Source organism: Bos grunniens, chromosome 18, assembly GCF_055505025.1.
Source record: "Bos grunniens cultivar Pamir isolate PY7600 chromosome 18, Bosgru_T2T1.0, whole genome shotgun sequence".
Taxonomy (NCBI): Eukaryota; Metazoa; Chordata; class Mammalia; order Artiodactyla; family Bovidae; genus Bos; species Bos grunniens.
The window spans coordinates 43,531,845-43,547,089 of NC_141182.1; the positions used below are offsets into that span (position 1 = coordinate 43,531,845).

The 15,245-nt window shown below is 45.3% G+C and overlaps 1 protein-coding gene across 35 annotated transcripts in view; it reads right to left on the reverse strand.

Annotated features, from left to right (window-relative positions):
* Positions 1-15,245, reverse strand: part of CEP89 (centrosomal protein 89) — an 86,299-nt gene that overhangs the window by 61,102 nt on the left and 9,952 nt on the right. For 27 of the 35 annotated variants that reach the window (XR_015145750.1, XR_015145748.1, XR_015145741.1 and 24 more), the window contains 2 exons: positions 13,770-13,928; positions 9,401-9,587 (listed from right to left, as the gene is read on the reverse strand). Coding sequence is in view for 18 of the 35 variants with exons in the window: in XM_086351734.1 (XP_086207860.1) it covers positions 9,401-9,587; positions 13,770-13,928 (346 nt within the window). In the remaining 17 variants the exon portion in view is untranslated. Of the gene's footprint in view, positions 1-5,690; positions 5,822-9,400; positions 9,588-13,769; positions 13,929-15,245 lie in introns of those variants that run through there. The other 8 variants (XR_015145746.1, XM_086351736.1, XM_086351751.1 and 5 more) reach the window with 3 other exon arrangements.

Here is a 15,245-nt window from a genome sequence, read left to right on the forward strand (position 1 = left end):
AGGGACCATCTGCCTTGTTTACCCTGTCAAAGGTATATTAAGCTACTCACTTTTATTTAGGAAGTATGAAATGCTAAGGCGACTCAAATACTATCATGAAAAGTGAAAGTGAAAGTCGCTCATTCGTGTCTGACTCTTTTCGACCCCATGGACTATACAGTCCGTGGAATTCTCCAGGCCAGAATGCTACAGTGGGTAGCTGTTCCCTTCTCCAGGGGATCTTCCCAACCCAGGGTTCGAACCCAGGTCTCCTGCATTGCAGGCTGATTCTTTACTAGCTGAGCCACCAAGGGAAGCCCAAATACCATCATAACGATACCCTATTATGGAAAACTGCTTGTTAGTATCTACTTGTACAATGGCTGATAGTACCTTATGGCTGCTTATGCCTTATGATTACACATACACCACTCATCAGTATATACGAGTGGTACATACCCACCACACATGAATGTTCATAGAGCACTCTTCCTAAAAGCTCCAAACTGGAAACAACCAAATATCTACCCTTAGTAGAGTAAATAAGTTACTGGATGTTACAGCTGTCCCATGGGATATCACACAACAATAAGAATGAACCAACAACTTCCACACAATGACAGAAGGCTCTCAAACACTCCAAAGCATACAAAATGTATGATGAAAGTCACAGAATCTCTAGAATGTGCTGTGTGCTTAGCTGCTCAGTTGTGTCCAAATTCTTTGCGACCCCATGGACTGTAGCCCACCAGGCTCCCCTATCCATGGGATTCTCCAGGCAAGAATACTGGAGTGGGTTGCCATGCCCTCCTCCAGGGGAATCTTCTGACCTAGGGATCAAACCCAGGTCTCCTGTATTGCTGGCAGATTCTTTACCATCTGAGCCACCAGTGAAGTACAAAACTAATCTAAGGTGATTTTTCTAAGATCTAACCTGCTCTTGGAGTCAGGGCAGTGGTTAACTCTGGGGGAGCAATGACTCTTCTCAGTCACAGAGGACTTTGGCAGTCTAGCAGTATTCTTCTTCTTCTTTTAATCTGGGTGGAGGCTACTTTGCAAAAATTCACTGAGCTGTAAAGTTACAGCTTATGTGTCTCTTGTGTATATATAATACATCGATAAATAAGCCTAAAGAATTTGTGACAACATTCTAGAAACACTCTAAAGTTTTAATGCAAAGCATTGTTAAAAGTACCAAATACTTCAGAGTGTGAAAATCACCTGAGTAACTAAAAGAAAAGTTGTCTGGGTGCTGAAGGGAGAGAGGTGGAAGCCAGGCGCCCCATCCACAGTGCTGCCATCCCAGTGGCCAGGAGTGGCCTTTCCCACATCCGTCTGCAGCCTTGGCCTAAGCGCCTTCATTCTCCTCCTGGGGAGGACGCTAACTAGGATTTTAAAGAGTAAAATGTACATGCTAGAATTTACAGGGTGATTATTGGTGGGGGGGAGAAGCTAGTATAACTTAAGCTAGTTGAGGGAAAGAAATAGAACTAAAAAATCCATCAATTCAAAAGAATGAACAAGAAAAAAGATACAGAGCAATAGGACAAGCAGGAAACACAGAAATGACAGATTTAAACCCAAATATACCCATGAATACATTAAACATAAAAGAACCAAAAGCTCTAGTAAAAAGACAAAGGAAAATTTTGTCAAATTTGGTTAACAAAAACTATATACTGCATTGAATTATAAACCTTTTTTTTGGGGGGGGGGTGGTGGTGTTGTGCAACATGTGGAATCTTGGCTCCCCGATCAGGGATCAAACCCTCATCCCTGCATTGGAAGCAGAGTCTTAACCGCTGGACCACCAGAGAAGTCCCAAATTGTACACTGTAAATGGATGAATAGTATGATTTAATATGTGAATTATATCTTGGTAAACGTAAAGAAAAAACAACTAGATGCTGTTTATAAAACACAGCTAAACATAAGGATGCAGGAAGGTTAAAATTAAAGGATAGGAAGAAACAGACCGTACAAATATCAAAGAAAGATGGAGAACGTCAGATGAAAAAGACTTTAAGGCAGATCACATTTTCAGAGATACAGAGGGTCACTTTATAGTGACAAACTGTTCAATTTACCAGGGAGGTAAGATTTGAAATTTGTACACACCTAAAAATGTAATCAGATGTAAAATAATACATCCTCCCTGATCTCACACCTACACAGTTCAAACGTTAGCCTGGGGGATCTCTTCTCACCCGGAGGTGAAAGCACAGTATTGGGAACCTGGCAGCACAGCAAGGGCGCCTCAGTGTCTAGATCCCGTGACTGTGGGCTGAGCCGACTGTAGAGCCAGTGCTGGTGACCCTGGGGACGCAGAGGGTCCAGCCCCAGACAGAGCTGGCACCTTCCCAGGAGCCTCTCCTCAGATCAGTGATGCCAACGTTGGAGCCCCACCACAAAGACACACTAAACAGACACGACCGGTGGAGCAACAGAGGGGTCCAGCTGGCTCCACCCCGGGGTGAAGTCCAGGCAAGAGTGTGGTCAGACTGTGCAGAGAACCCAGGTAACTCGGTCGGGGTGGGGCCGCAGGCAGCTCTGATCTGTAAGGTGGAGGGGCCTGCGGGCCTGCAGTGGGACCTCTATAGGTCTACAACATGCTGGACCTCCCCTGGTGCGGCATGTTACAGGGAATGAAACAAACGTTTGTGATCCATGCTTCCTCACTGCTGTATGGAGGAGACCTCACTGCTAGAAGGTGGCAGGGTGCATTCTGAGCAGCTTTTGGAATCGGCGGGAGTGACAGCTTGGTGCCTGATCTGTTCTCCTGGCCTTCTACTGTCACCAGCGGGATTCAAGCTAATACAGAGGTGCTCACATTGCTAGAGCAGAGTCAGTGATCTGCACGCATACACACTAACCGTGCGGATGTGTATGTGTAAATGCAGACAGGGAGACTGCAGGCACCTCAGCCCCGCCCACTCAGCAGTCAGTGGCCCTCTTTCTACCTTGCTGAGAGAATCCCAATTTTGTTTGGTGCAAGTAGGCTCGAATCACAGTAATCCTTCTCTCTTCAGCCAGTAACCTGTCAAGGGATGGGCATGTGACCAGTGAGCATCCTGCTGGCGGGCCTCTGGAAAAAACGTTCCCCGTCATCAACACAGCACTGCCTGAAGGACCATGCCCCGCTTCCTTCTTCTGCGGGAAGAACTGGCTGCCTCTGGTGATCACAAAGAGCAGGCCAAGGGAATTTCAGGCTCCTGTGTTCAATACGCAGCTGAAACAATTTTGGAATCGCCTACCTTTTCACTTTGTTGTGTGAGAGTTAAATGTCCATTATCTAAACCTTCTGTCTATTTGATTATTTGGAGGCAAGAAGATGATATAGACACAAAGTGACCACAGAGGCCTGTCCTGGAGAGAAGAGGAGGGATGGGACGGCAGGGGTTAGGGGTGGTGTTTGCTTAAAAGCAGCATCAAACTTTTTTATAAGACATGGAAATTCATGTATACTTGGGTAAGAGAAAATCTTAAAGAAACTAAAAGTTAAAAACTGCAGAGAGAACGGGGAAACTCCTAATCCTCAAGAGCAGCAGCAAGAGTCCCCACTATTCCTTGGTCTCCAGAAGTTTCTAGAGATAAATGGTTCACACCTGCATGAATGATTCCTCTCTGGACCCAAGCATATGGCAGATATTCACATACCTGTCTGTGGGTAGTTGGTTGGATGAATAAATGAACAAATGAATGAATATATGGTATTTTATGACAAAATGTTCTGCAAATCCACAAACGCACCAATAGCAAGAATGTGTGACAGAGGAGCTCTAATAACATCTTATCAGTGATTCTATTGGAAAATGGTAGCAGGCATTTTGGGCTTCCCTGGTGGCTCAGCTGGTAAAGAATCCGCCTGCAGTGTGGGAGGCCTGGGTTCGATCCCTAGGTTGGGAAGATCCCCTGGAGAAGGGAAAGGCTACCCACTCCAGTATTCTGGCCTGGAGAATTCCATGGACTATATAAGCCCATGGGGTCACAAAGAGTCAGACATGACTGAGAGACTTTCACTTCATTTCAGCAGGTATTCAGACTACACTCTCCTCACTTAAAACCTACTAAAATCAATGAAAAGAAAGAAAGAAAGCTTATTCAATGGCCAGAAAACAGATACCAAACCTATGAAATTTGGAAGAAAGGGAAAATGTCAGAAGCTGCCAAACCTCCTCAGACTTCAGAAATGCAGACGCTCTGACAGTCACAAAGTGTCACAGGTACAAAGGTTCAAAGTGATCCTCTGATGGGTGCACTGACAGCAAGGATGTGACGGTCCCAGGAGACATACAGTCATTCCCACGGGGCAGATGGGAGAGCGGGCGAGGCTGAAGGGAGATGCTGAGAGAGCCCTCCTTTACCCTCCAGAATCCAACTCTGTACTCTCATAGACGCTAGATACAGCACAGACTGACATGAGGAATAAAAGAAGAGATCCAGGAGATCAAGAAAAGTGATAATGCAGGACTTCCTGGTGGTCCAGTGGCTAAGACTCCACACTCCCAATGCAGGGGGCCCGGGTTCATCCCCGGTCAGGGACCTAGATCCCACATGCCCCAACTCAAGATCCCTTGTGCCACAACGAAGACCCAGCGCAGCCCAATAAACAAACAAAAATATTTTTGCAGGAAAAAAAAAAGTGATGAGGCCACAGAAAAACGTGTGACATAAATGAGCAGAACTCAAACAAGCAAAAGGCAAAATGAAATAAATACAAAGGTAAAAGTTATACTGTATGCATGCTCAGTTGCTCAGTCATGTCTGTCCCTTCACAACCCCATGGACTGTAGTGTGCCAGGTTCCTCTGTCCATGAAATTTTCCAGGCAAGGATACTGGAGTGGTTGCCAAGAAGCCATAAAACACAGTGACAAGGCGCTGAGAGGGATGAGGGTACACAGAGGAAATCACACAAAGTGATGCTGAGAAGAGAATGGAGGGACAAGGGATTAGAGAAAAGATACCAGACATGGAAGACAAATAAAGGAGACCCAACAAACGCATGTCTCATGTTCCCAAAGGAGAACGGAATGAACCAACGATGAAACCAGTCAAAGATAAAATAAGAGGGGAGGAAAATATTTCCCAGAAAATAAAAAAAGGGAGGTGGAAAATCCGTGTCTTCGGAATTATGTAAACTAAATTTCAGGAAAAAAGGACAGAAAATAATAAACACCACTGTTAATCCTAGTGAAATTACTGAACTTCAAAGGATAAAGATGAACCTACAAAAGTTATCAGGCAGAAAAATCAAGTGACCTCAAATGAGAGAAGAAAGGCTGTAACCCCTTCTCTGCTGTTACTCTCGGCGGTCGTCTCAGAAAGGTTATATATGGTCCCACGCGACCAAGTACCCTTCCTTTGTAACACTCATCATAATTCTAATGGATTAACTTAACTGTGGGACTAGGGAGCCTTGTACTGATTCTCCAGCACCTAGTACATGCCTGGTACTCATCAGATGCTGGACAAATAGGTGTCAAATTATTTACCGACCCAAAGACACTGTCCACGCTGACAGTCCTTTACAGGATGGAGGCGCTGAGGCACAGGGAGGTTATCTGACTTCCCAAGTCATAAACCTGGGAAGCAGAGAAGCCGGGACTTGGACCTGGGTTTCTGAATGTCCCAGCACTGCTCTTGTTGCTGGGCTCTCGTACCGTGCAAACTGACCACACATTCACACAGCCCGCTTCCCCTCCAGCCTTACTTTTTGTGGCACCAACAAGAAAACTGCTGAAAACAAGACTTGCTTTCCATTGCTAGGCCATTTGCTTTCCATTTGCTAGGCCACTGCTAGGCAGGTACACACTTCGCACGAAGATGTTTGCCCAAACTACCCTGAAACACAGAGAGAGGCGTGAGGCAGAGACTTATACCCAAACTGCCTGACGTGGGCTGGTCTGTGTCCTTATCTTACTAGTTTTGATTGAAAAGAATAAACGCATAAATTATTTACCTGAGATTACAAAATGCTTATAGTAAAACTAAGGAGCAAATAAGAAGCAAGTGTCTACAGTAAAAATAATACTTAAAAAAACAGAACTAAATGGACAGGGAGGCCTGACGTGCTGTAATTCATGGGGTCGCAAAGAGTGGAACACGACTGAGCAACTGAACTAAACTGCACTGAAGGCAGTGTCTCCTTCACTGCTAGCGCCATCTAGTGATTAAACAGTGGTTTTTTATGCACCAAACACCCATTTTCTTCAAAGATATGTATTTTAATCCTCAAAAACAAACAACAATCTTTACGTCTAGCTAACAGTCTTGAGAGGCTCAAGGACTGTCAACACAAACTCTGATTCTAAACAGGAGAAACGGGTTGTCCTGATCTGAATCCTGCCTCTGCCACTGGGTGGTGGGCTGGATGACCCTGGGCAAGTCACTTATCCTGTTCTCTCTCACACGTACCCACACAGGTGTGAAGTAAACGAAATGGCATGTGTGAGCTGCCTGTGCACGTGTGTGTGTGTTAGCCACTCGGCCATGTCCAACTCTCTGTGACTCCAAGGACTGTGGCCTGCTAGGCTCCTCTGTCCATGGAATTCTCCAAGTAAGAATACGGGAGTAGGTTGTCATTCCCTTCTCCAGGGGAATCTTCCCGACCCAGGGATCGAACCCAGGTCTCCTGTGTTATGGGCTGATTCTTTACCGACTGAGCCACCAGGGAAGATATCAAATGCTCAGAAAAAGTCAATGTGTCTTCTTCCCCTTGAGGTACTAATCCTGAGACTGTGGGAAACAAATCCCTTTCCAGCTTCAGGGCCCTTTCATTCGTTCCTCTGCAGGTTATGATGAGACCTTTCAACCGCAATCACTTACTAACACTCCACCTCTGGCTCCGCCCCTGGGCTGCACTGCGGAAAGGCTTTCCTCTTGGCTGGCATGTGCCCAAAGGTGCAGACCTGCACCCACACACTGCTGCTGGGAAGGCAAGTGGGAACTACTCCTTTGGAGGACATTTTGGCAACACCCACTGGGGTACACATATCAAGTGTGCAACAGAATAATCTAAATGTTCACCAGTAGGTGAGCAGATAAATAATGTGTATGCAACTCAAAAAACTACAAAGCTGAGAGGAGGAAAGATGGGTTCCTGTATGGTGACCTTTGCACAATTAAATATATATACATATAGTAACACATTTGTTTCCGGATACTTATTTGCAGCAAAAGAATAAAAACAGACTTCCAGAACACATCCCAAATCCAGGAGGAGATGGCCTTCCAGGGATGAAGCAGATGGGAGACAAAGATTTCAACCCTAACCATAGTTTTCTTTTACTAAAAATTGGAAGCAAAAAAAAAAAAAGATAAGATGTCAGTACTTGCTCATCCTGGAGAATGAGAACACTAATGAGTTACATTATGTTCTATACCTCAACTGTGGGGGTGCCTGGCTATGGAAAATGCACCTGTTCAGCTTTAATAGACGGCGTCAAACAGTTCCCCCCAACAATGGTGGTGCCAACTCCCACTCCCACAGCCCCTCCGCCTCCTCCCTAATCCTTGATACTGTTCGTTGCCTTGCTCTACTTTTTAAATTTTTAAAACAAATTTCTGTACTGTACATGGGTCCTTGAGCCACCAAGACACAGTGGCCTGAAAAATAAAATTGTATGTTTCATTAACAACAAAGGAAAACAAACAAACAAAGGAGCTTGTGGAGGGCACTATTCTCTCTCTCCACTCAGGTCAATGTGGTAGCAAGCTTCACTCCCAATTTTCCTATCACATGTCCAGAAGAGTTGAGTGCTACAGCTCTACCTATAGCCTGGGTCCAAAATACCAGCCAGGAAGTGTGCAGCCTTGAGGGCTGGTGGGTGCTCACACAGGCCTTTCAGAGCCCTGGGGGAGACCTTTTTAGGCTCTTGGCACCTGTCTGCCTATCCAGGGCTCTTTGCTGTGGAGAAACCTAACTCTGCATGTTAAAGCCTGTATATGCTAGAAAGTGATGGTTAGTTTCTGAAATACATAAGCATTCCACAAAATAATTTCCCTAAGACCATCTAAAATGTAATTCAAAGTAGGGAGGATAATCAATAGAAATAAAATCAATATGAACATAGTTTGACATTGCAAGTCTTTAAGTAGAGTCACTACAAGTAACATGTTATAGTGATGGTGAAAAAGAAAAAAAAGAGAAAGGAAAAAGGAATTACGGTGTTGTCTTTTGCCATTAAAGAAATGGTGCTATCCCACTTTCAAAACCCTGGGAACACAAGAGTTTAAACCAGGACGTGTGGGCAATGGTGGAGAACCAGGCTCCTTCAACCAGAGACGTATCTCGGCTCCCCAACATGTGAAGTGAAGTCACTCAGTCGGGTCTGACTCTTTGCAACCCCATGGACTGTAGCCCACCAGGCTTCTCTGTCCATGGAATTTTCCAGGCAAGAATACTGGAGTGGGTTGCCATTTCCTTCTCTAGGGCATCTTCCTGACCCAGGGATCAAACCCGGGTCTCCCACAATGCAAGCAGACTCTTTACCATCTGAGCCACCAGGGAAGCCCCCTACAGGGCTGAAATAGAACCTATGTCACCCAGACAGCTAGAGATGAGCGTATGTAAGAGCTTGAACTAGACACTCACACATGCACCCTAAGAATGTCAGCTACTGTGGAGAGACATGTGATGATGCTCCTTGTCAGGCATGAGTCTGAAGAAACACTGAAACGTACACATATGGAAAAGTGACAGGAAAATCAGCTCAGGGAGGGGGCAGTCAAAGGACAGAGCAGGATGACTAGCAGTGGATGGAAACCCATGTTAAAGACAGGAAGATGTTTCTCTGTTTCTGAAAAATTTGTCTTGAAAGATAAAGGAAGGAGTTTTAAATTTTGGGCTTCCTGAGTAGCTCAGCTGGTAAAGAATCCACCTGCAATGCAGGAGACTCTGGTTCAAGTCCTGGGTCGGGAAGTTCCCCTGGAGAAGGGATAGGCTACCCACTCCAGTATTCTTGGGCTTCCCTGGTGGCTCAGACAGTAAAGAATCTGCCTGCAGTGCAGGAGACCTGGGTTTGATCCCTGGGTTGCGAAGATCCCCTGGAGGAGGGCATGGCAACCTGCTCCAGGATTCTTGCCTGGAGAATCCCCATGGACAGAGGAGCCTGGCAGGCTATAGTCCATAGGGTCACAAAGGAAAGAGCAGGATGACTAGCATCCGATGGCAATCTATGTTAAAGATGTGAAGATGTTTCTGTTTCTGAAGGACTTGTATTGAAAGATAAAGGAAAGAGTTTTAAATTTTAGCCTAATAAGGTAGAAAATGAGACTGGACCAATAATAAAAAATAAGCTCCCAAACAACAAGCCATTAACAGCCAAAGAGAGAAAAGGGACCTATTTTCTAATGCACTCGGCACACTTTCCTGTGAGTTAATGTCAGGGTGTAGAAGAAACGCTGGAAGGCGGCAAGCACCTGGTTTCTGTGTGGCGTGGCATACGTGGCGTTGCTGAGACTTCCCTCTTCCTTGCGAGCGCTGGTGTCTCCAGACTGCCTGCGGCTGGACGACAGGTGCGAGTCAGTGTCCTCGTCCTCCTCATAGCCCAGCATTTCAAAGGATGGCAGAGAAGATCTTCTTCCCGTTTCATTCTGCCAGTGTGGTCTGTATTAGAATATTCAAGATCAAGATAAAGACCAAGCCACTTAACACCTCACACTGGTTTATATACATGTAGTAAATACACCGCCTCCAAGTCCCCCTGTGACGTACTGGGACCACACGACAAAACAGGCAGCAGCTAAAGTGTGAAACCATCCGCTGTTCCATCTCTTTGTACACTGGTAGAATTTCTTTCCAGTTTTTCACCTAGATTTTTACAGTTATAATCACTGTATACATATACAATTTGCCTCCTTGTTAATAAGTCTTTAAAGTCAGACTCGAGTAGATACATCAGTTTAGTCAGCGATTCCCCTTACTTAGGTTCCCTCCCCCGCAGGTTTTACCAACACAAACAGCTCTGCAATGAACATCAACGTACAATCTCTTCTGTATTGAAGATTCATCCCATAAAACAACCACATAGAGAAAGGCCAGAGTCGAGCAGTATGAACATTTCACAGGTCCACATGCATCCCCATGGAATCACTTCCCCAACCTGTGACTACATCAGTAATAATTGTCTAAAACTTGCCAAAAGAATCTAAGTGAAGTGAAACTCGCTCAGTTGTGTCTGACTCTTTGCAATCCCATGGACTGTACAGCCCATGGAATTCTCCAGGCCAGAATTCTGGAGTAGGTAGCCTTTTCCTTCTCCAGGGGATCTTCCCAACCCAGGAATCGAACCCAGGTCTCCTGCATTGCATGCAGATTCTTTACCAGCTGAGCCACAAGGGAAGTCCAAAGAATGTAAACCTCACTGCAAAAATGTGCATTTCTTACTGAGACTGGGTGCTTTTCCATACATTTGTGTGTGAGTCTTGGTTCTTCTATTGTGAATTGTCTGCTCATGTCCTTTGTCCCTTCATCTACTCAGATTCTAGCACATCCATTCCAATTTGAAATGAACTTTTCCACCTACAAAAATTAAAACTCTGACTTTGTATTTACTAGAAATATTTTCCCAATTCTGTTGATTTTATTTTGGCTATGTAAATTTTTTTAATATACAGATGATTTAAAACTAAAATTTTTTTTTTAACCTTCCAAATTCTTAGCTCAGAAGTAAACAGTAGTCATCTCCTTCTGAAAGGTTGGATTAGACTGGATATAGGACTTCGTGACATTTCTACGTATAGGAATTTCATTCAATAGGAATGTTTTGGTGCATGAATTACGCAAGGCTGAAACCTGATTTTTTTTCTAATGCTGCTAATGAATAAACTGTTGAATCCTGTCCTTTCCCTTTGATCTGTGGGGCTGCCTCTATTAGAGTTTCAATATCCCTGCAAACACTAGGCTCACCTCAGGGCATTCTTGTGTACCTCTTATCGCTGATCCAACACTCCTTTAACTACTTCAATATGTCTTAAAATATGATGGGGCTAACGCAGCCTTCCCTGAGTCAACATTCTTCCCTTCCAGATACCCTTTTACAGTCTTATGTGATTATTCTTTTCAGAGAATTTCAGAATCACTTCCTCATCTTCAGCTCTTATTCAGCCAAAGTATAAATTTTCAGCAGGAGAAAAACAGGCTATACTCAAACATCTCAAAAACGGAATCAAGATTAAAATGCAAAAACCAAAAGTATAAACACATCCTGCTGCTACTGTTAAATAGCTTCAGTCGTGTCCGACTCTGTGCAACCCCAGAGATGGCAGCCCACCAGGCTCCCCCATCCCTAGGATTCTTCAGGCAAGAACACTGGAGTGGGTTGCCATTTCCTTCTCCATAAGTGTAGCTCAATCAGTAAAGAATCCACCTGCAATACCGGAATCCATCTGCGATTCAGGAGACCCGGGTTCAATGCCTGGGTCTGGAAGATCCCCTGGAGGAGGAAATGGCAACCCACTCCAGTATTCTTGCCAGGAAAATCTCATGGACAGAGGAGCCTGGCGGGCTACAGTCCATGGGGTTGAAAGAGTCAGACACGACTTAGCAACTAAACCACCAACATCCTAGAAGGAAATATGTGAGCATTTGTATAACGCAGCAATAAGGAAAATCTTTCTAGAATGGATAATAATGTCAGAACTATAAACAATCATACTTATTACTACATAAAAAATATAGAATTTCTTGGTATGTTTAAAAAAAAAAAAAAAAGCCCTCAAATATCAAAATTGAATACACACGGCAGATAAAAGTCAAATGTGGTGATGTAATCCCCACTCCAACCCCACGAGCTCTTAAAGCATCTTCTCACTGCTCCTCGGAGAGACTCCAAACCTTGGAACAGGACGCCAAAGGTCCCCTAAGCCTGCCCACTTCTCCAGCACCATCTCAGATGACTCCCCACCTCACCTGACTCCTCCCAGCCACAAAAATCCTCCCCTTCAGATGCTCACGTGTATCCTACTCCCTCTTCTCTGTCTAAAAAGCTCATCCCTGCACCATGCTTCATTCTGAACTCCAAAGCCAAATTTGCCTGTTACTCCAGGAGTACATCAAGGCTGTATATTGTCACCCTGTTTATTTAACTTACATGCAGAGTACATCATGAGAAATGCTGGGCTGGAAGAAGCACAAGCTGGAATCAAGACTGCCGGGAGAAATATCAATAACCTCAGATATGCAGATGACACCACCCTTATGGCAGAAAGTGAAGAGGAGCTGAAGAGCCTCTTGATGAAGGTGAAAGAGGAGAGTGAAAAGGTTGGCTTAAAGCTCAACATTCAGAAAATGAAGATCATGGCATCTGGTCCCATCACTTCATGGGAAGTAGATGGGGAAACAGTGGAAGCAGTGTCAGACTTTATTTTGGGGGGCTCCAAAATCACTGCAGATGGTGACTGCAGCCATGAAATTAAAAGATGCTTACTCCTTGGAAGGAAAGTTATGACCAACCTGGATAACATATTAAAAAGCAGAAACATTACTTTGCCAACAAAGGTCCGTCTAGTCAAGGCTATGGTTTTTCCAGTGGTCATGTATGGATGTGAGAGTGGGACTGTGAAGAAAGTCACTGCTGAAGAAGACTGTGAAGAAGCGTGCTGAAGAATTGATGCTTTTGAACTGTGGTGTTGGAGAAGACTCTTGAGAGTTCCTTGGACTGCAAGGAGATCCAACCAGTTCATTCTAAATGAGATCAGTCCTGGGTGTTCATTGGAAGGACTGATGTTGAAGCTGAAACTCCAGTACTTTGGCCACCTCATGCAAAGAGTTGACTCATTGGAAAAGACTCTGATGCTGGGAGGGATTGGGGGCAGGAGGAGAAGGGGACGACAGAGGATGAGATGGCTGGATGGCATCGCCGACTCAATCAACATGAGTTTAAGTAAACTCCGGGAGCTGGTGATGGACAGGGAGGCCTGGTGTGCTACGATTCATGGGGTCTCAAAGAGTCAGACATGACTAAGCGACTGAACTGAACTGCACCATGCTGACCAACTCCCAGCCCTCAGGCCATTCCCAGCTGGTTCCTGTACATCCCACAGCTCTTCCCCAGTGCCTCCTCCCTCGGGAGGAAACCTTCCTGATCCTTAGCCCTATGTCAGCACTAACCCAGCTCAAGCAAGAGAGAAAATGATGTTAAAGAAGAATGGTTACAGTACAGGCATCAACAAAGGTAAATTCAACAGTGTGACTGTTCAGAGAGGACACTCATGAGAAGTTGTGACTGACAACTTTCGGTTATGGCTAAAAGCAGTGAATTCATGGTCTCGGTGCTGCCATGAAAGCAACCAGTGTCTTCATAAGCTATAATTTAACAAGATCCACTCTGGGGAAAATTTGGATACAATTCAAGACTGACTGAGAGAAGGCAATGGCAACCCACTCCAATATTCTTGCCTGGGAAATCCCATGGACAGAGGAGCCTGGTAGGCTAGTCCATGGGGTCGCTAAGAGTCAGACACGACTGAGTGACTTCACTTTCACTTTTCCTTTAATGCACTGGAGAAGGAAATGGCAACCCACTCCAGTGTTCTTGCCTGGAGAATCCCAGCGACGGGGGAGCCTGGTGGGCTGCCGTCTATGGGGTCGCACAGAGTCGGACATGACTGGCGTGACTTAGCAGCAGCAACAAAACTGATTAATGTTCCAGGACACTATTTCTTTGACACTGGTGTTAAAAACCTGCATGCTAAGCTCTAGTCACAACCGCATGCACACACACACACACCCACACACACCCCCACGCAGAGCTGCTCCCCCTCTGCCCTGAGAGGAAGCCATCCTTACTGATGCCTCAGCTCTGAGGTAGTGGCGTAGGGCTCGATCAAACTGTCTTTTTCCATGGAGGTCATGTCGCTCTCAGAGTGGGCTCTCCGGCGAGGCTGAGGAATGGCAACGGTCCGGCCAGTAAGTGTTGTCGATAGAATGGCTGCGGCCAGAGCAGATCTGTGGACAGAATCACCCCAGTGAGTCAGTGAGACATGAACCCTCAAGCTGAAGGCTGAACAACAGGACACGTGACTTAATCAAGGTTTCTTTCAGCTCTACAGTGTTCAGAGCATATCCACTGACTACATGCCTGCAGTCAGCCGGCTGTGTGCCATCACTTCATTCCCACAACAACTGCATGAATAGATAATTTGTCATCTCCATTTTCAACAGACATTAAATGACTTCTCTAAGCTTTCCCAGTTAATGGAAGATGAAACCAGGTCTGTGATCCAAGCAGTCTATATTCAGGTAGTGTTCCTATTAGAATGAAAGATCGGAATGGAAAAAAAAAGAGAAATAAAAAGATATAAAAGAAAGGAAAAGGAATTTGACAGTCTTGCAAATTATTCAAAACTATAACACAGGAAAGTGTGAAAGTGTTAGTCACTCAGTCGTATCTGACTCTTTGCAACCCCATGCAGACTATAGCCTGCCAGGCAGGCTCCTCTGCCCGTGCAATTCTCCATGCAAGAATACTGGAGTGGGCAGCCATTCCTTTCTCCAGGGGATCTTTCCAACCCAGGGATCAAATCTGAATCTCCTGCATTGCAGGAAGATTCTTTACCATCTGAGCCACCAGGGAAGCCCTATAATATAGGAAAGACAGAATAATAGGTTTACCCTCCCACGTGAAAAATCAAAATAAACAATTAATTATCCCAGCTTACTGCCTGAGAGAATGTCTAGGTTACAGCACAGAGAGAAGGAAATGAGATGGAGCTGGACAGACTCTCTTGAGTTGTGGGAATGGAGTGGAGAGTCAGGGAACAACAGGGCAGATAGAATCTGCAGGACAGAGTTCCAGAGAGGAGAGAGCTGAACTGAGAGAACTCCATAAACCCGCAAGAGGCCCCACTGAGAGCTCAGCAAAATGCTCCTTGGTGCGTGAATGCAAGGACACTGCCCAGGGCCAGGGGAGACCCATCCAGGAGGATGGGAGGAACAGCGCCTGATGCTTACACACAGCTGAGGACAGCGCCTGTTCCCACCAGACAGATGGGAAAACACTGCAATTCATGGGACACCGGGTACAGCACTTCAAAAGCAGAGGAGAATGAACAGCCCGAGACTGAACACTGCTCTGACCCTGCCTAACAAGGCAGAAAAGCAAGACCCAAAAGATCAGTTCCAAGTAATTCCATTGTATCCCAGAACAAAATTCAAGTAGACTTACAGGAATACAAAAATATCCAGCACTCAGCAAGGTGAAACTCACAACAGTGTCTAGCATGCAATCAAAGATAACCAGACATGCAGACAGAAAAACATGAC